General features: G+C 39.3%; 3 protein-coding genes across 6 annotated transcripts in view; 1 reads left to right on the top strand and 2 right to left on the bottom strand.

Annotated features, from left to right (window-relative positions):
* Window positions 1–4,937, bottom strand: part of LOC308651217 (protein POLR1D) — a 39,001-nt gene extending 34,064 nt beyond the window's left edge. Inside the window, exon 1 of the mRNA XM_081298169.1 lies at window positions 4,807–4,937. Within this exon, the coding sequence (XP_081154295.1) occupies window positions 4,807–4,832 (26 nt within the window). The 5' untranslated portion in view covers window positions 4,833–4,937. The remainder of the gene's footprint in view (window positions 1–4,806) is intronic.
* POLR1D (RNA polymerase I and III subunit D) lies at window positions 3,309–4,937 on the bottom strand. Its single transcript, XM_081298161.1, has 2 exons — window positions 4,807–4,937; window positions 3,309–3,866 (listed from the first exon to the last, which is right to left on the bottom strand). Exons 1-2 carry the CDS (start codon window positions 4,830–4,832, stop codon window positions 3,491–3,493), a joined length of 402 nt encoding a protein of 133 aa, XP_081154287.1. The 5' UTR covers window positions 4,833–4,937; the 3' UTR covers window positions 3,309–3,490.
* Window positions 4,938–5,997: 1,060 nt separating this feature from the next.
* The window catches only part of LNX2 (ligand of numb-protein X 2), a 73,076-nt gene continuing 59,056 nt past the window's right edge, over window positions 5,998–20,017 (top strand). For 2 of the 4 annotated variants that reach the window (XM_081298133.1, XM_081298132.1), the window contains exons 1-2: window positions 5,998–6,415; window positions 7,400–7,479. The gene's annotated coding sequence lies outside the window, so the exon portion shown is untranslated. The remainder of the gene's footprint in view (window positions 6,416–7,399; window positions 7,480–20,017) is intronic. The other 2 variants (XM_081298131.1, XM_081298134.1) reach the window with 1 other exon arrangement.

Below are 20,017 nucleotides of genomic sequence, written 5' to 3'. Positions count from 1 at the left end.
ACTTAGATGTTACAGCTATATGTAGTTTATAAATAACTAGTTTGTAAAATACTCTGAAAATAGAAAGTGCTAAGCAAGTACTCAGAATTATTATATATTAAAAGCCTTTGGTATGCAATCATTATTTAATTATTGGCTTTTTAAAAGGCATAGTATTTTATAGTTGGTCAGAATTTCTGATCTTGAATTATTAATAATACATCAGCCTATTTCAAGTGAAATGCTATTAGAAGGCAAATCAGATACTGATCAAGTGATTTTTTTGTTTATATAAATAAATGTTTCATGTCCATCTTTCTCACCCTGTCTTAGACCAACTTAGTCTTTCCCTGGTCCCTACAGACTTTATGCAATGATCCCTTCCACGGTCTGGGCCTCTCTTGGTTATCCTATCTACCCTGCACTCAGTTTCTACCTTCTCCCATCTGCCTTCTGAATGTGTTTTAAATGGACTTGTTATGGTTAACCTAAACAGATTCAAGATTGCATGTCACATGACTAATGATAATAAACTCTTTATGCACAATGATGTAATAAGATGTGGTGGTGGTCACCAGCAGGTCCATTTCCCATGTGTGCTAATTACTTCAGCCTACTATCATCTTTCTATACCTCCATGTCCACTAATTGAACTTTGTTTTCATCTCCTGACAGTTCTTGGATTCAGTATTAAACTTCATGTAAATAATCTTACTTACTATGCTTATAAGTCTACCCATAGGCAAAATTTTGGAAGAGGCAAAGAACTTTTTGTTCCTTCTCCACTACCCCTTTTGGGCTTCCTTACATCTGCAGATGTTAATTCCCTTACACTGACCCTGGGTTTCTAGAATCTGTCACCCTAAGAGAATATTTTCTATTCTTGTCCCATGACTTTGATCTTTCCTCATCCCTACTCTCACTTAAACCGACTTCTCGAATGCCTTGAGTACTTTTCTTATTGGAAAACTCAAACTAAGCCATCTCTCTACATAGTGAGTGTTAACGTTTACTTTTTTGCACATACCAGATAAGTGCTCTACCATTAAGTCATGTCCCCAGCCCACTTTTACCCTTTTAGACACTAAATGCTACTACTAAACTAATGCTACTCTCAGCCCTGTAACCTACGTGCCAATTCCAAATGACATTTCTTGGTGCTTCTCTGACTCATTCAGTATCACTCTCCTGTTTTGAAAGTCTTGCTTGGCTTTCACAACTCGACTTTTGGCAGACTTTCCTGCTATCTCACCAATCAACTCTTTGTTTAGTCACAATTTAATACTGAGGTTACCTAGGGCTTGGTCTTGCTCTCATTTCTTTGCTACTCTCAGATTTTTGAAGATTTACATCCTCTTTATGGTGAAGACTCAAAGTTTATCTCCAGCTTAGATAACTCATATATGCTGCCTATAATGTTCAAACTGGAACTTTTCTACCTTTCATCCCACTTAAGTTTCCCCATTTTATTAATTAGACCACAAACATAGATGGGAATCATCTTTCTGTTTCCTCACCTTCCAGACCCAATTCCTGAGGTCCACCAATTCAGTTAAAAAATATCATCTCAAATCCACCCTTTTTCTCATTCTTAGCTTATCACTTCCCAGGCCACTTCACTTCTTTAGTTTGTCTCTCTGGCTTCCCTATAATACATTCTCCAAGTTGTATGTAATTAAAGTAATCAAGATGGCATTCCTACTGTACTTAAAATTCAACCTCCTTACCATGCTAGCTCTTCCTTCCTCTGAATCAAAAGGACAGGTCCTTCTCCTCCTTGCCTACTAAGTTACAGATGTGCAGATCTTGTTTTTTTTTTTTTAATATTTTAAAATTTATCAATGGTCATTTATTTTTATGTGGTGCTAAGAATCAAACCCAGTGTCTTACACATGCTAGGCAAGTGCTCTGCTAAGTCACAACCCTAGCCCACGAGCAAATCTTTTTCCAATACCTTAATTCCTCAAACCAATTTTCTACTTCAGGACCTACATACATTATTCCTCTGGAATGCATTTTCTCTCAACATTGCACAGCTAACTCCTTCTCTTCCTATAACCCTGGGGAGACCTTCCTTGACTTCTGTACCTAAAGTAGATTACTCTCGTGTTTTTATCTTGACCCTATATTTGTTTCTTTAACAAAAATACAACTTTATTTCTTGAATGTTGTCCTTATAATGCATGCTCTATGAGAACAGGAACCTTTGTGCCTCATCCACTAGTCTATTCTCAAGGTCTTGTACAAACCAGGTACTCAGTAAATATAGAAATCTTTAGAAATGGGCTCAGTATTGGAAATGTAGACTCTGTGGCAGGCTAGAAGAGGTCAATGTGAGTGACTGAAAGGTTACCCATCATAAGTACTTACATAGACTCATCCAGTGTTTTACCAAGTAAATTGATATCAAGATTAGGAAAGACAAAGTGTTAACAAAAGCACACAGAAGTTTCCCAAAGTAGGCTGGGGAGGTTGACAATAATAAAATTTTGTCTTAGAGTATGGTGGAACTGTTCCAATAAGAGAACAGCAGCATCAAAATCCAAAGCACAGGGCTCCGAAGGGTGAGGGAATCCTTGGGTTTAAGGTTTGACAGATATGTAGGGTGAATTGAGAGGCAAGTTGGGTAGGACAGTTATGAGACACAAGTTGAAGAAGTAGATATGATGGCTCTTAGATGTGATACAATTAATATTTCAAGTTTTCCAAAAAAGTCACTTCCACCCAACATAGAATTTTCCTTCTCCTCACCCTTATTTTTATTCCAACAGTGTGTCTTCTATGTGACCCTGGGCTATACTTACATACCTATTGGTCATCCCAGTTTTATCCTATAAAACAATCAAAATATCTTGGCTTACTCAGGTCATGACTAAATATTTTATTAATGTCCTGCAAATCAAGAAGTAAATTGGTATCTATCCTATAAATACTATAAAGATGGAACTTGATACCAACTAAACTCTTATGCAAAATCAGAATTCTCACAATTCCCTCAAATTCCCCACTTTTACTCAACCTACCAACCAAAGAATGCAATTCTTATCACTTACAAATCTAGTAAGAAGCCAAGTTCCCTTCCAATCTTCTTTCCTCCTTTTATAAACCAACTAGTCTACTGGGTCATGTTATATTGCACCCACCACCCTTCCCTAACTACCCCAACCAGGCAGGAATGAATATTCTTTTTAATTCTTATGATCAAAATCCTTGTCTAGGGCCCTGATTTTCTCATAGTTTCCTCACTTTCATTGTTGGTCCAATTAAGAAAGGTATGTGTGGGTCATTCTTGAGGATCATTTGGCTGTAAGGAAGAGAAACCAGTCGAATTAGTTTAAATAAAAGAGGGAATTTATTAGGTGAATACACAGGTTCTTGTAGGGATTCCAACAGCTGTATCCCACACCTGAGGATAAAGCATGCTGTAACCACAAACTTCTAATTCTGGATTCTGCACAATCATGAAGAAAATTTCCTAGAGGATAGTCCTCCTTGTATCCTGAATAAGGGACTAGAATGTAGATTCATTTCTGCTTGCTTTTTGATCCTTATAGTCCTTTATGCTGGCCTCAAACTTGTCAAGCACATGTTGGCAGACATTCATGAGCTCATTCAGACCTCGCTGAAATGGCTCTACAGCTGGAAGAGCACCTCGAGTCTGAATGCGCAAATTAATTTTGCTCTCAGAAGGATGGGTCGTAGTGTAACCACAAAACTCCACTTCCGGATTCTTCATGATCATGTAACGCAGAGAATTTCCTAGGGTATGGTCTTCCTCGTGCAATACAAAAGTCACACAGTGTCTATCTGTTCCAGCAGCCTGGATCATTTCCAGGGCTGTCTTCCTCTCGCCTTCAGCCATTGAGGTCTTCAATCCAGATATTTTTCTACACACATATTTTTTATAAAAATGAGATCATTCTGAATACTGTTTTGCGACTAGCGTTTTTCCATACTATACTGCGATTGCAACACATTAACCTACTACAATTACATAGAACTTTCTCGTTTTCCTGCTTCCACTTCTATCAGTAAATATTTAACTTACTGCCTCCAGTTTCTCTCTACTCCATCTGCTCATACACACTGATCACAAGGAGAGTTTTCTCAGAAAAATACAAAAACTTAAAGCTTTGCCAAAAAAAAAAAAAAAAAAGAAAAGAAAAAGAAACAGAAAAAGAAAAAGGTTTTGGTAGCCACGAGAGGTATAGGATTAGAATAGGGTGGGCCCAGCCAGAAGATGAAAAGGAATTGAAAGGCTAGAAAAACAGACTGCTTTAGTATAAAAATAAAAACGACAGATTATCAATGTGCAAGCTCCACTATGGCTTCCATTAGCAAGAGGTTAAGGAAACTAGGAAGTGGAAGGTGTAATATAGGTCTAGTAGTAGAGAGAAAAAGAACTCAGCATTTAGGGAGTCTTTATAAGCAGTCTGCACAGAAAGGAACGTGAGCGGTAGTTACGGGGACTCAGGCCTGACTCAACACGGCGGCTCGATCACTCGGGAACCGCGGCCTGGTGGCTGACTTTACACCAATAGGGGAGGGCGGTTTGGGACGTAACTTTGGTCTCCCAATGGGGCGTCCCTCCCTGATAGCTACTACACGGGACATTTCTACGTAAATATATCCACATCTCTTCCCGCTCTATCCAAACGGACCCCGCTCTGCTCTCTTTCCCTCTTTTCAGCGCCCGGAAATACGGTTGTGTCGCCAGGCCTGGCCGCGATGGCTGGGCCCGGTCCGGGCCGCGTGCCCCTCAGCCACCCGCTTCCCTCGCCGAGCGAGGCCCGCCCGCCCCGCTCCACCCGCCTCCTCGGCCGTTACCTCTCCAGCTCTTGATCCTCTTCCATCGCTGGGGCGGTTTCCGGGATCCTCAGGTGGTGCTGGCAGAACGGAGGCTCTGCCCCATATCGCGAAACGTGAGGCGAAGCAGGAAGGAAGAAAGGACCGACGGAAAGAGCCCAGGACGCAAAGAGCGGGGAGGAGCCGCAGCGGCGCGCCGGAACCCAGCCACCGGGCGTGGCGTAGAGGCTCCGCCCCCAGGGCCCCGCCTTCGGAAGGAGGAAGGCGCGCGGCAGAGTCGCTCACCTGGCGCTCCCGCTGTTAGGGTACCCGCTCCGGGTCGGGCACCGGCCTCACCCCGAGGCCCAAACAGGCCTATGGGAATCTGAGCTCTGCCTTTGGAACCTTACCCACGTGGTGGCAAAGGGGGCGGGTCTCACCTACCGTCCCAAATCACCTTCCTTCTTAGGGCGGCAGTCGGGCCTCTCTCTGACTTGCTACTAGACTCGTGAGGGACGGTGTAGCTTCCAGACTAGCCCTTCCCGGACCCCAGTCTTCACGGGCCTTGCGTGGGACAGCAGGCTTAGACTATAGTTAATCCGCCTAGAAAAAGGAGGGGGCTAATTTGCGTAGAGATGAATTTAATAACAATACTACGGTGTAGGACGGTATTTATCTCACCGGGTTTCTTTACAGCTGCACATTTCAACTAGATCAAAGAACAAGCGTTTGCCCTTTTTTTTCTTGAGGACGAGTGAGGAAACTCCTCGTCAACCTTCTCCCCTAGGATCCACTCTGCCTTTGGAGTACGTCCTTCCCCGCTATTACCTTCCCTTTTCTTTCACCCTTTGGGCTGTTTAAACCTCCTCACTGGCGGAACCTCCCGCTCACCTTTGTTCCCAGGTGCCCCAGCCCCCGCCTTTCACCACCAGACATACTCTCCACCCTTCTTACTTCGTATCTCCTCTCTCTATTCCTTCAGGTGCTCTTCCTCGCAGATCAGTCCTTCTCACTCCCCTGCACCCTCCAGACCCCAGCCAATCCCCCAGCTGTCCTCTCGCCCAACACACCTACATTTCTGCTTTCTTGCACCACTTGTTTTCCACCCCACCCCACCCCCTACTCCCCTAGACGTTCCCTCCCTCCCCAGCTGTTCGACTCTTCTAGCCGCGGTCGGGGGTGCGCGCAGATATTTCTCCAGCGTCTTCTGCAGGGGAATCAGGCGAGCGGCGGGGACAGCCCAGAGCGGGTGGGGGAGGGCGGGCGACGAGAGGCGGAGTGGGTTCACTCTAACCTGGGAGTGACGGCCCGTTCTAACCCGCCCCCTGAGCTCTGGAATAGGTGGAACTACTCTCTGGCCCGCCCACTCCCGCCCCGCGCCGCGACTGATTGGCCCAGGTGCGTGTCGGGTTGGGCTGCTCGGCCCTGGCGCTTGCCCCCGGGAAGGCAGCAGGGGCGGTTGAGAAGTGAAGTCTTGGCCAGAGTTTTCTTCTTGCCAGGAAATCCGCGGCGGCAGCGGCGGCGGCGAGTCCCGGCAGAGAGGAGCCCAGCTGGCTCCTGGCTCTCCCTCAGCGGGCCGCGGAGAGCGGGAGCTGGCGCTGGGCTACGGCGCTGGAAGCCGGTGTAAGCCCCAGGCAGCCGCGCTTTCCCAGTGAGTAACTTTGCCCTGCCTGCCCCGCTCCGCGCCCTCTCGCCGGCTCCGGGCTGCCGCCTCAGGTGCGGGCGTCGGCGGGGTGTGGGGCGGCGCCGCGCCCCGGGAGGCGGCCGGAGCGGCGCCGCGGCCCGCCCCGGAGCCGCCGACCTCCGCCGCTTCTCTCGCTAACTCGGGCTGCGGGGACAGCGTGGAGCCGGGAGCGGGGCTGGCAGAGATGGTGCCCTGTGCCTGGTATCGCCGCGGGGCAGGCGCGTGGGAGGCGGGCGGCCCCCAGCTGTTAGCATTTGGTGGTTGCGGCCACCGTGATGCAGATCTTTGCGTCGTTTGCTTTTTAAGGAAGGGTAGAGGAGTGGATGAGTTTAAAAAATTTTGTGTGTGTATGCATTGTCGAGAATGAGTGGCATTAGCCACCCTTCTGTTGGATTTTGTTCTTGTGTGAGGGTATGGGGAGAGATCATTCTCTCGCCCCAGCCTGTTGCCTGTGAATTGTCACCTTTCCCTTTAGGCTGGAGAGAATAGAAGACAGATTTGACATCTTCCAGGGGGTAATTTGAAAATACAGATCTTGATTTGGAAGCAGTTGCATACAAAGCATCGCTTAGGAAACACCCCCCACTAGCTTTTCAAAGCTTTATGCCACGTTTTAGATAAGTTTTGACTTATATAGTGTTTCTTGTAGTATTTCAGTTTACATTAAAGGTTGTGGATCCAGATATTTGTATCTGGCAGATACTAAAGTACACTCGTGCGTGGGCTTCATCGTATAGATTTTTCTTTTTAAAATCACAGAAATGAAAAAACGAAGGTGGGTGAAAAGCTGTGGCAGTGCAGGAGAAACATTTGTAAGCTCCGGTTTATTAATTGCCTTCACTTTAAGAATTTCGCATTCTTGTAGCAACAGTACTTACTTGGAAATTGGCCCTGTTGTCAAGACAGATTTTGATTTTTCTCTTGCATGTATTGTGAACAACACTGATGAAGTTGGATCTGAGATCAATTCTATCTACTTTGATAAATTTGATTTCCACCCCCATACCCCTCTGGACAAAGGACTTTGGCAGGTAAAGAAAGAAGAGGGGAGGGATCTAGTATCCTGTTTGGCCTGTCAAAGCTTTGTTGAGCCAGGAATAACAAAGTTGTGCCTTTTAAGCTTGTTCAAGAACCACATGTGTGAGTTTTCCCATAGGGGTAAAATGTAGGCCAAGTTCGAACCACAGTAGAATAACATTGCTTTTAATTCAGCGTACTTGTGTGTTAACTTCTTAATTTGTGCCTTGTTCTTCTGCTCTTTTCATTAAATTTGAAATTTTCATTGTTTATTCATTTAGCTATTCATAAAGTGCCTAATGCATGCCAGGCATTAATGGCAGAGGTCAGTTCTTACTTATGGAAGCTGATCCATACCTTTGTTCTACTAATTAATTACCTGACAGTAATTTGAATAAAGTGCTGTGGCAACTTAAGAATCTTTTTGCCTGGAGTTTGTTAGAGAGGACTCACATAGGCACTTTTCAAAATTGGTGTTGGACTTTGCCATATATATTCTAAACACATATATCTTTGGCATGTTGGGTTATGAGATCTGCATATGAGTAGTCCAGCTGGAGAATACAATGTTTGTGGTTGAAGTAGGATTCAGGGGCTGGTGTGTTATTCATTTCAAAGCACTTAGCACTTTGCCTTGCCTGCACTAAGCACTCAAATTTTTATTTATTAAGCTGTCCTGAGCAGAAAACTAAAAGGTTTTGTGTACCATATTAAGAAATTTGGACTTTATCTGGTCAGTGATATAGAGCTGCCAGTTTTAAGCAGGAGAATGTCATAACAACATTTGCATTCCAAAAAGATATCTATAGCAGTCTGAAGGATGATGGGGGTCCAGATTGGAGGTAAAGACAAAGGAGATTGTCACAGTGTAGGTGCTAAGTGCTCAAATTTTTCAATTCAGATGATCCAGATTTGAATCAGGCTCTGTTACTCTCCAGTTAACTTCTTCGTTCCTTGGGTTCTTCTTCTCTTAGGGTTTGGGGAGTGAAAGTTGGGGAAAAATATGTATTACTTAATAGTACTTGGTAGGTAGTAAGGACTTAGTTCTCATTCCATGAGAAGGCATTGATAAAAAGAGATAATGTTGCATTTAGGAGACTAGACTCTAAGTGACTAGATAGGATTAATGAGAAGAAGATGATTCCTAGGTTTTTTGCCTTAGGGCACAGGCATATTCTGGTTTAGCTGGCTGTGGAGTCAGAACAGAGGTCAAATTTTAATTTCATCATTTTCCCTTAGAATTATTATCCGGGCTGAGTTTTGACTTCCTAACATTTAGGAAATGATCATAGTACCTGTTTAGTAGGGTTTGAGGATTAAGTGAAATTGTGCACGTAATAACCTTGGCACAATACTTGGTACATTCCAACTGCTCAATAAATATTAGTTGTTCCTTTAGTGATGATGGCATTAGTGAGCTGGTGGAATGTTGGAGGCTGTGAGAAGGACGGTTAAAAACAATTGAAGGCAAAGTAAGGAAGGGAAGGTAAATAAATTCTGGCTTGGAACCCACCCAGTGAGGTGCTAAACAGATGGTTGAGATGTCTGTTATACAGTTGTTGGATGCATGTATCTGAGAGGAGCTAGGAAAAAATAGAAAAGGAAAAAGAATTTCCATAAAGCCTTTGTGGGAGTGTGTGAAGTGGTGGAGCTTTTTGAAAGATTTGGGGGAAGACGGTGAGATTTTGGGAGAAGGGGTGTTGGAGTTTATAGTGTAGCAATGGCGGTAGTGTTGACATTGAACATCAGGCATCTCTAGCCTCAAAATGTGTTTTGGCTACTATCAAAGGAGAAGTCTAGGCTTTTATAATCTGTTTTGCTCTGTTCTCTTATCCTTCTCTCCTTTCTGATTGCCCCCACCAAAACCCAAACAGTTTGTTATGCAGATTCATTTACTTCACCCTTTGCTTTCGGGCCCAGAGCTACCTTCCTGTATCCAAACCCCATGAAGTTTCTAGAAGAATCATAGGTCTCATTTCATAGATTTTACTTTGTTTAGAAAGCAATGTTGGCTGAGTAGTAAAACATACACATCTTGGATGGGCCTAAATTATCCCTGTTAAGAGGGCCTGGAAGTTTTACAAAACAAATCCCTTTAGCCTAACTATCGTATGTTTTTTTCCCTCATAACAAAACACAAAAATCTGCAGTCATGTAAGTGTTTTTGGTTTAAAAAAAAAAAAAAGCTGTTAACCTGAGATGTTATTAAGAGGGATTTTTAAAAAAGCAAATACTCATGCTATATATTATAATAATAAATGATCCCCTAGTTGTTTGTTTTGTATTTTGAGGTGCTGGGGATGGCACCTAGGTTCTCATGGGTACTAGGCAATTAATTGTTCTACTACTGAGCTACCCCATCAGCTCAGTTAGTAATGATTTTAAAGAAGCAAGTATCCTAGGTTCTATTTTTAAAATATGTTCTTCCCAGAGCAGAGATTCTGTTTTGCTCACTGCAGCATTCTCAAATACTTAGAAAAATAAATACTAATGTATGCATAAGAGAATTAGATCCATTGGCTTTGATCTGTCTTGGCCCACAGACTTTTCCAAATTTTTGGAATAATCCCTGGTCAGAGGGAAAACAAGAGAGAATTGATCTAGCTAGGACACTTAAGATGCAAGAATTATACATGATTGATGGCTTTTAAGATTCAACTATTTTAGTGCCAGATGCTGCAATTATTTGCATAATTCCCCACTACCACCACCATTTCCCCCTCACATTTTACAACCATCGTTATGGGGTGTGGTAAGGAGAAACAGACCTTTATATAGGGATATGGCATTGTTCAGAAGTAAACTGACAACAGCTGTATCATACATTTGTCCTCTTGATTATTACAGAACTCCAGGTCAGAGTCTCAGAAGTCTTGATACTCCAGGTCAGAGTCTCAGAAGTCTTGATAAGGATAGTTGAATAGAAATGTTATGGGCAGATAGGGCTTAAGCATAATTTAATCTCACAGCCTGGAGATTTAGGACTTTTACTTCTGGCAGTTAATATTTCTTAGTGGAGAAATTATGTGAGGGAAAATTTTGTTTTATCCCCAATATTAGGCTGGATAGGAGAAACGAGAAATAGAGACAAATGCAGAAAATAGGTAATAGACAAATAATATTCTAGAAAACAACCATTGTATATCTATTTAAAAAGCAAGTTGTCTTCATGTGTAAAACAAATGAAATTTCTGTTTTTCTTTATTGAAAGAGTAATCTTAGAGTTCTTCTAAATAACAAAGTGCCCAAAAATTAAAAACCCATGTCTTAGGTAAAATAAGTTGTACTTGGCTATAATCAAGGTTTCAAAGGCTCTGCTGGTTATTTGTTTTATAAATAAAAGTAAAGTAAATCTGGAAAATATTTGCCTGGATTTTGGCTGCCAATCTTCAGTTAAATTTGAAATTTAATTCTTTATCAGAATCTTAAACCATGTAATTACTAAACAAATTGGAGCCTTTCACTTAAATCCTCCTTTCATCTTGAGAATACTTTTCTTCTACATGATTTTAATGCTTGAACTTTGATTTTTTTCAATTTAACTATATTCATTCAATACCTAAGCATATATCATCTGATCATATTGAGCTGTGTGGAACACACATGACAGTTTTTTCAAGGGCAAAAATTTAAATTCTTAAAAGACATTCATTCAGTGGAGGAGTTAACATTCAAAGCAATTCTATTGAGATCCATGACTTCCAATTACTTGGCTCTTCACCTCTTATGATCTTCACTTCCACTGTGTTTTAACATTCATTTGGTAGTTTGTTATTTCCTCAAGTTTTTCACATTAGAAACATGTTCTTAAAGTTCTATATCCTGTTCTCTGATCATAGTCTTCTATGGAGCCTTTCAGCTCTCTTATTCCCACACTTATTATAGTACAATGCCCTTCTCACAGAGATAGTTTGCAGATTTCTTTATTCCACTGCATCTCCCTTTCCCTGTTGCATGAATATCCATTAGACTTGCAGTTTTGCAGCTGGAATATATTTTTACTGGCACTTTTGCATCTCTTGAATTTGTCTTTGTGCTTTACCTGCCAGGTAACACTGTTGTTCAGATTAACCCTGCTTCTGCCCCCACATTGATTTTCAGATTAACCCTGCTTCCACCCCAGCATTGGTTTTTCTCCATGCAGGGATTTGTCATTCTACTCCTCTCCATTCCCCTCACTCAATTTGGTACCTATGAAATGCTTCCACAGTGACCTGAGACACGCTTTCATTAAATAATAGATAGAGGTCTCACAGTTATAAACTGTGATGAATGCTTTGAAGAAATACCATGGGTTATGCTATCCAGTATTATAGTCACTAGATACATGTGACTGTTGAGCTTTTGAAATGTAGCCAGTCTGCATTGAGAAATACAGTAATTGTAAAATATACATCAAATTTTGAAGACTTAGAAACAAAAAGTCATAAATTATATCTCATTAATAAATTTAATGATCACATCTTAGTGATAATATTTTAGGTATATCAGATTAAAGTATTAAAAGGAATTTGCTCACTTATTTTTTTAAACAATATGGTCAGTAGAACATGTAAAATTACATGTGTGGTTTGCATGTTTCTGAGACAGTGCTGGCGTAGTGTGTTGTTGGGATATAAAGGGAAATGATATTTCTGGTGAGCTGAATATCACTGAAACCTCCTTTAGGAAGTTGTCTTTGAGGGAATATGTGGATGAATAGTGTTACACAGGTGAACCCTCTCTAGAAGATGCAGTTGGAGGTGGATGGCATGTTGGGGTAGAGGAGAGCTGGAAGAATCACAGAGGCCAGAGAAGCAGGGCCTGATCATGTATGCAGCTTTTTTGGTTCTAATGAAGATTTTGTTCTTCATCACTCATAGATTATTCCAAACCTTTATTTTATCCACAAGTTTTTGTCTAACCCCCACCTCTTCTATGGTCTGCAAATAATCTGATCATTTCATGGAGAAAATTGAGATGGTCTATGATTTCTCTAACAATTCAGTCCCTTTCCTTCTTATCTCACCTACTGGACTGAAGTCTCAGATCTCTGGAAAGCTAACTCTTCCTAATGCTCTAAGTTCCATCCTTCATGTCTCTTTCAGGAGAGGCTTCATGGATTAACTCTGTTATTCTATATTTAATCTCTCCCTGCTCACTTTATCACATCTACCTATAAGTGTGCTCCAATATTAATCTAATGAAGCAAACACAATTTCATTGACCTCATATTTCTCTTCAGTTATTGTTCTTAATGCATAGCAAATTTTTTAAAAATGTAATGTATTCAAATGTATTCAAAGCAGTATGTTTAAAATGTGTTTACATATCAAAATAAAACTATTAATGAGATTTGACTTCTTTCTGTATTGAGTACTTGAAATCTGGTGAAATATTTTGTACTTAACAACACTTCTCACTTAGATGCTAAACTTTCAGTGATTCAAATTAAGAGAATTCTGCAAAAATTATGGAAATTTAACAGAAAAATAGCATATTGCTTCATTTTTTTTTCTTTTATTGTGGTTAAAAAACACATGCAATTTCCATCCTAACCATTTGCTAAGTATATTCATGTTATCATGAAACAGATCTCCAAAACTTTCCTCTTGTAAATCTGAAACTACCATTAAAGAACTTTCTGTTTTCTCCTCTCCCAGCCCCTAATAATCACTCTTCTACTTTCTGTTTTTATGAATTTGAGTATTTTAGGTACCTCATTTAAAGAGAATCATCCATTATTTGTCTTTTTAATACAGAAGTATGGTTCTGTAGGCTTCCCCCCCACCCCCCAGAACCCATCTTTTTTCCCCATGTTTTTTATTGGTGCATTAGAGTTGTACATACTGATGGGAATTATTGTTACATATTTGTGCATACACACAATGCACAATATAACAGTATAATTTGGCCAATATCAATCCCCAAAACTTCCCCTCTCCATCCCTACTTCTTTGGTTTTAATCTAGTTTTGAGTATATCGTCCAAGGGTTCAGGTGTTTAGAACTCGTTCCCTAATGTGGTGGGAACTTTAAAAGGTAGGGCCAAATGGAAGGTCCTTAGGTCAGCTGGGGGGCAAGCCTTTGAAGGGAATATTAGTCTCCTCTAAACAGCCAGTTGTCATACAAGCCTGAGCATGACCCTTGAATGGCCTCTCTGGCTTCCTATTTCAAGATGTGACTCTCCCTTTCACATGTGTTCCTGCCATCCTACATGTGGTCCTCACCAGAGCCAAACCAATGCCAGTGCCACATTTTGAATCTGCAGAACTGGGAGCAAAGTAAAGTAAACGTTTTTCTTCACAAAGTTAGCCTTCTTTAGAATTTTTCTTATATTAATAAAAATGTACTGATACATATGGTAAAATCAGAGTGCCAATCACAGTCAAACTTTTAACTAGTGTTTATTGTATTAACTTTTCCTGTGAAATATTTACCTCTTAAAAGTTTCCATTATAATTTTGGCCTCCTAAATATGATAAAGTCTGAATTTTCTTTTTCTATGGTTTGGGTTCACCTGAAATAATCAGTTTGTGCTGGGGGACAATTAAATAGACTAGAAAATAGTTCTTAAATTGTTTATTCATACAGCATGATAAAACTTAAGTATAAAAAGACTTACAGCAAGATTGGGTAAAATTTATTATTATAGGTTAAGAGTAGTTGTGGTTCAATTCCCAGCACCACCAAAGGGAAAAAAAAAATAGTTGTAATTGAAAACAGATTTCGTGTTTGTGCAGATCCTAGGATAGCTAAGAAAGCTTTTTTCCTTGACTGGATATTTATTGAATACATATTATGTGCCAGACTTTAATGAAAATATAGCAATGAGTAATGTAAGTAGGAACCCTGCTATAGAGTTTATGTGCTGGGGGAGCAGGAGCATGTGTTATTTATTATAAACATAAGCAGGTAAACACATTAATGAAAAGGATAATAAATCTTAGGAAAATAAGGTGACATGGTTAGATCTGAACATGTTGGATCTGAATGGTCATGCTAGTAATAGTAGAGCTGGTTTCCAGATTTCCCTTCAGCTATTAGTTTGTCTTCACCAGGAAAACTTTTAGCCAATACTGCTAAAAAAGAATGCAATGCTGGTAATCAAACCCAGGACCTTGTACCTGCCTGGCAAGTGTTCTATTGGATCACACCACAAGCCCCAACAATGTCATATCTCCCTCTTGACCCCAGCCACCTAGTTCCTTCCCTTTGCACCCTTCTTCCCTCTCAGTGAAATGGCTAAATAGCAATAGTAGAAAGGAATTAAGAGGAGAAGCAAGGCATCTGGAGAAATCATTCCTCAGTTAATTTGCCTTTTCATGATGCTGGGAGTGTAGTCTGTAAAGACCTGAGTTTGTATGTGTTAGTATTTCAGTGGGGTTTTATATTCTATGTTCTGAATTAACAGAAACAAAACACTACTAGTTATTAGAAGAGGGAAAATTGTTTTGTCAATTCTTACGGAATTCTCAATTTTATTTTGAAGCTTCTCATCTTAAAAAACTCATATCACCTCATAAAAAACTCTTAATTTATAACTTATCTTTATTAGACAGCCTTTACAATTGATGTGTAAAACTTGTGCCTTGCTTTCTTTGGTACAGAAGAATTTGGAGTGTGACCCATGACTCATCAACTGACGTTGTGGTACATTTTTAGAAACAAAGAATGAGATAGTAGATTTCCCTTAAGCGGCAGTGCAAAAGTAAATACAAGAAAGCAGGGGGGGGGGGCGCTGGGATTGTGGCTCAGAGGTAGAGCACTGGCCTACCACACGTGAGGCACTGGGTTCGATCCTTAGCACCACATAAAGATTAACATTAAACAGACGAGTGGTGGGAGGGAAAGGGAGAGAGAAGGGAAATTGCATGGAAACGGAAGGAAACCCTCAATGTTATACAAAATCACATACAAGAGGTTGTGAGGGGAAGGGGGTGGGAAACAAGGGAGAGAACTGAACAACAGCAGATGAGGTAGAGAGGGAAGATGGGAGGGGAGAGGAGGGGGGATAGTGGGGGATAGTAGGGGATAGGAAAGGCAGCAGAATACAACAGTCACTAATATGGCATTATGTAAAAATGTGAATGTGTAACTGATGTGATTCTTCAATTTGTATTTGGGGTAAAAATGGGAGTTCATAACTCACTTGAATCAAATGTATGAAAGATGATATGTCATGAGCTTTGTAATGTTGTGAACAACCAATAAAAAAAAGATAAAATAAAGATATTGCATCCACCTGTAACTAAAAAATAAAATATTAAAAAAAGAAAGCACAAATTTGTATCTGTGCCGGTGTGATTACAGCTATGTGTTGAAAACCTAATACAAATATGTCATAACACTGAGCATTTCAGTGCTTGTTGAATAGAATTGGTATAAACTTTGTGTGTCTTGCAGAGAAATCCTTATATGTAACAGTAACTACATTTCTCCCATTTTATGGGTGTGAAGTAACTGTGGACAAATATCCTTAGTATTTAGACTTGTGTTTTACTTACTGATTTTTGATATGGAGATGAAGCAGTGAAGAGGAAGCATTATCTTGGGCATACTACTATGTTTTTAGCGCTCCATAAAATTTTTTTTACATTTGATGGGGACATCTTGTTTGCTTTGCTTTTTGTTTTTAACTGTGTATGTAAGAACCAGGTTCAATTGCTTTCTGCTTCTTTCTTTATTTCTTTTTGTGTGTGTACCCTTGCTTCTGTCATAGTACATTCCCATCCACATAAAAATGAATCTGTGCCGGATATGGAGGTGCACACCTCTAAATCCCAGTGACTTGGGAGGCTAGGGCCTGAGGATCACAAGTTTGAGGCCAGCTTGGGCAATTTAGGGAGACCAGGTCTCACAATAGAAAAATGAAAAGGGTTGGGGATGAAACTTAGTGGTAGAGTGCCCCAGGTTCAATCTCAGTATCACAAAAGGGGAAAAAAATGTCAATCTGTACTAATAGGTATTTAATGAATACCAAATCTCATGTCTGTCTACTTCTTGACCCCAGCCACCCAGCTCCTGCAGAGTGACTATTGTTAGGAGTTTTTGAGTATTCTAGAGGCATATTTTGTGCATAAAATCTCACATGTATATCTCTGTAGATATTCTCAAGCACATATTATTCTGTACTTGATTTAAATACGCTCCAAATTTGTTTTAATTTGCTGGTGCTTTTGAAATTTACTTGGCTAATTTGAATTTCCTGATCTCACTTGAATTATATGACTTAAAAAAAAAGCTTTTATGTCTTGAAAGATGTACAAATATTACCATGCAGAGGGTTTCTCTGCTGCATTGATATGGACAAAATTATTACTTGAACTTTTTTCTTTTATAAATCATGACCCTCCTGCTTAATTCTTGTTTTTTAAATATTTTTTAGTTGTAGTTGGAAAGAATACCTTTATTTTTATGTGGTGCTGAGGATCGAACCCAGTGCGTTGCACATGAGTGCTCTACCTTTTAAGTATTAGTGTTTGTAGTGGGCACTCTAAGAGTATCTTTTATGTTTAGTGTATTCCTTTTCTTACAAAAAGTGAAGGGGGAAAAATGGTCTTTTCCTTAAGTTCAATTAGAATATGGTGTCAGTTCTGGAGGGGGAAAGGGTAAATTGTTTTCAGTAACTTATGAGTATCATCCTAGAAGGCTTTGACATCTTCAGGTTATATTGCTTGACTTTGAGTTATGATATGTTAAGTGGACAGAATTGTGTAACTGCCAATATTAATCATTATGGTATGGTAACACCATTTATATGACTACTGTATAGCTGTCCCTCAGAGCTTTCAATTTCATTCAGCAATTAATTATCATAGTAATCCTGTGAGGACAGTGTTAGGCATTTAAGAACTGAAGTTCAGAAAGTTTAGAGGTAATATACAGTTTGCACAAGGTAAAATGGTTACCTGTGATTGGAAACCAGACCTATTTGATCTAAAAGCCATCTGACTCTTTACTATATTAGGGTTATACTAGTATAGTAAATAGTTAATGTTTTGATAGAATTATGATTGTTTTTTCTTGCTGAAAGGACTTTAGAGATAATTTTAGTTTAAACCACATAGTTGGCCAATAAAGAGAGAGGTTTCAAGTATAAAAGTCTGTGGTTGGGTTCTTGGACTCATAATGAGATGATTTTCTAAAAGAAACTCTGGGATTGTTTTATTATGGTGCAGTGAATGGTTTTGTAAAAACCATGGTTTTAATCGTAAAGCCTGAAAAGGAAAAGCTAGTTCCTTACATCTCTCTCTCTCTTCCTGCCATCCTTCCGCCTCCCATGAAACTTAGAGAAGGGAACAGTTATGTTCTTTATGTACTGCTTTAGCTTAGATGTTTAATTTTGGTTAGTGGTCTTAGAGAGGAAGTGATAGAATGTTTGGGAGGATAAGAGGATTAGAAAGTAATTGGTTCTTAATTGCAGAGACTGGCCCCTAAAAAAGTATGTGTACCTTGACTTTTGTAGTGGGCTATCAGCAAGGACTCTGATTTTTAGTTTTATCAACCTTTTACTAATAATCTACTGAGATGTGTACCTGCATGGTTCTGTGTATTTATTTTGTATGATATATTCAGGAAAGGCTGTGTTTTCCCCCATTAATTCTTTAGAAAATGTAGGCATAAGAAAAGGCTGCAACAACAACAGCAACAAAAAAGATAAAACATTTTAGCTGAGGTGTTCTTTGTATGGAGCTTTTGAGCCATAGATTTTTCATTCTTTCTTTTTTTTTTTTTGTCTGTCTTTTATGTTTTAACTGGTGGCATAAAATAGTTTTCACTTTTTATATCATAAAGATAATTAAATGATACTTATAATAGTTATTCATAGATGGTTTTTCAGTACAAACTAAATGGGATGGATTTTTTTTAAATGCTATTATACACAAGCAATAGAAAGGAAAAATGTGTAATTCTGTCTATCAAATGTATACCACATCTCTGTCCATAATTTTTTCTTGCTCCCAGTCATAATTAGACAATCTTCCTAATCTACAGTGTAATTTAAGATGCTCTTTATAGTGTCAGAGGACTTCTACTAAACCCTCATTAACCCTGGTTTCTTATGCTTTTCCCTGTTTCTTGGAATGTGCCTCAGTTTATACAGCAAGCTTTTACTTAGGTATTATCCTTTGTTTTCAGCATTACTAACATGCATAACTTTTGTAGTCACTATGGGTCAAACTGGTACCTAGAACATGAAATAAATGACAGACCAAAATGAAGAAAACAGTTCATTTGCATAACATGTATAGTTTAAGATTGCCCTGCAGCATGCTTATTAGTGAGGAGCATTTGTACAGTGTGTGACTATTGGCTGTGCCTGCTGTCCTTGTCTGAGACTGTGCATAGCATGGAAAGTATATGATAATTGTGTGTTGGATTTAAAAAATGTACTTTGTAAATTAATGAAGGCATTTTGAAAAAACGTAAGAAAAACAAGTTGGTGCTTTGTGGAGTGGCACTACAGATGTTATATCTGCGTTTAAATTGCAGTTAGATATTTACTTTTGGGTGGAAGGATACATTAATTTTAGTCACTTATTAAAGTTTATCATTGTAAGGTAGAATAATCTGGTGTGTGTTACTATTTCTTTGTTATCAGCAGATGGCAGTTTACTAATTTGGATAGTCACCTGCTGACTTCTATAATAGCTTTGATTACATAATCATACTCTATTGAAAATGGTCCTAAAATATTCACCAGTGACTTACTCTTATTTCTAGAACAGTTGAGCTGTTTTTCTAACTTTTTGCAGAATATGAAATTGTACTAAGGTTTTTGTTTTTATTTTAACATTGGGACTATTCTGATTGCCCAGACCTTAATTAAAAGACATTATATTCAATTCTAATACAAATTATGTTGGGAAAGGTGACAGAATTCTTTCAATGTAAAAAATAGGAATTAAATTTTAAAGGGAGACTAATGGTGTTCTTTTTAACAGATGTCTTTTAGTTCATGTCATTGATCTAAATTATGAATTAAGTGAGCCATAAATTTTTGATGTTATTAAGTAGTAAGAGATGAACAGAAAGATAAGTTATTATTTTGACACTAGTTTCCCAAGTAACAGTGCTAATATTTGACAGCATAATTATGGTTTCAATAATGTGACTTCCAGAAAATATAAAGTTATGTAAAAATTCATAACATTATAATTTCTCTTAATATTTCCTTATATTTTATGTAACTTCAATTATTTATTTACTTATTTATTCTTGTCAGTACTGGAGATTGAACTCAGAGGTGCCTTTTTTATTTTTTATGTTGAGATAACATCTTGCTAAGTTGCCCAGGCTCTACTCCTAGCTCTGCTTCACTCTGCTGGGATTACAGGTGTGTGCCACCATACTTGGCCTCTCAAGTTATTCTTGTGCTATATGATCTTACAAATGGATTCAACTTGAAAGTGATCAGTTTTTAATTATCATATACTACAGTGAACTGGCTAAAATTTAAAAAACTAACAACATCAAATGTTGACAATGAAAATGGAGCAACGAGAACTCATACATTTTTGCTGAGAATGTAAAATGGTGCAACCACTTTGGAAAAGATCTGGCAATTGCT

The sequence above is a fragment of the Spermophilus citellus genome, assembly GCF_964194105.1.
Source record: "Spermophilus citellus genome assembly, chromosome: 1".
Classification (NCBI taxonomy): domain Eukaryota; kingdom Metazoa; phylum Chordata; class Mammalia; order Rodentia; family Sciuridae; genus Spermophilus; species Spermophilus citellus.
The sequence above is the reverse complement of the archived record's forward strand: the minus strand, read 5'-3'. Positions and strand labels throughout refer to the sequence as shown.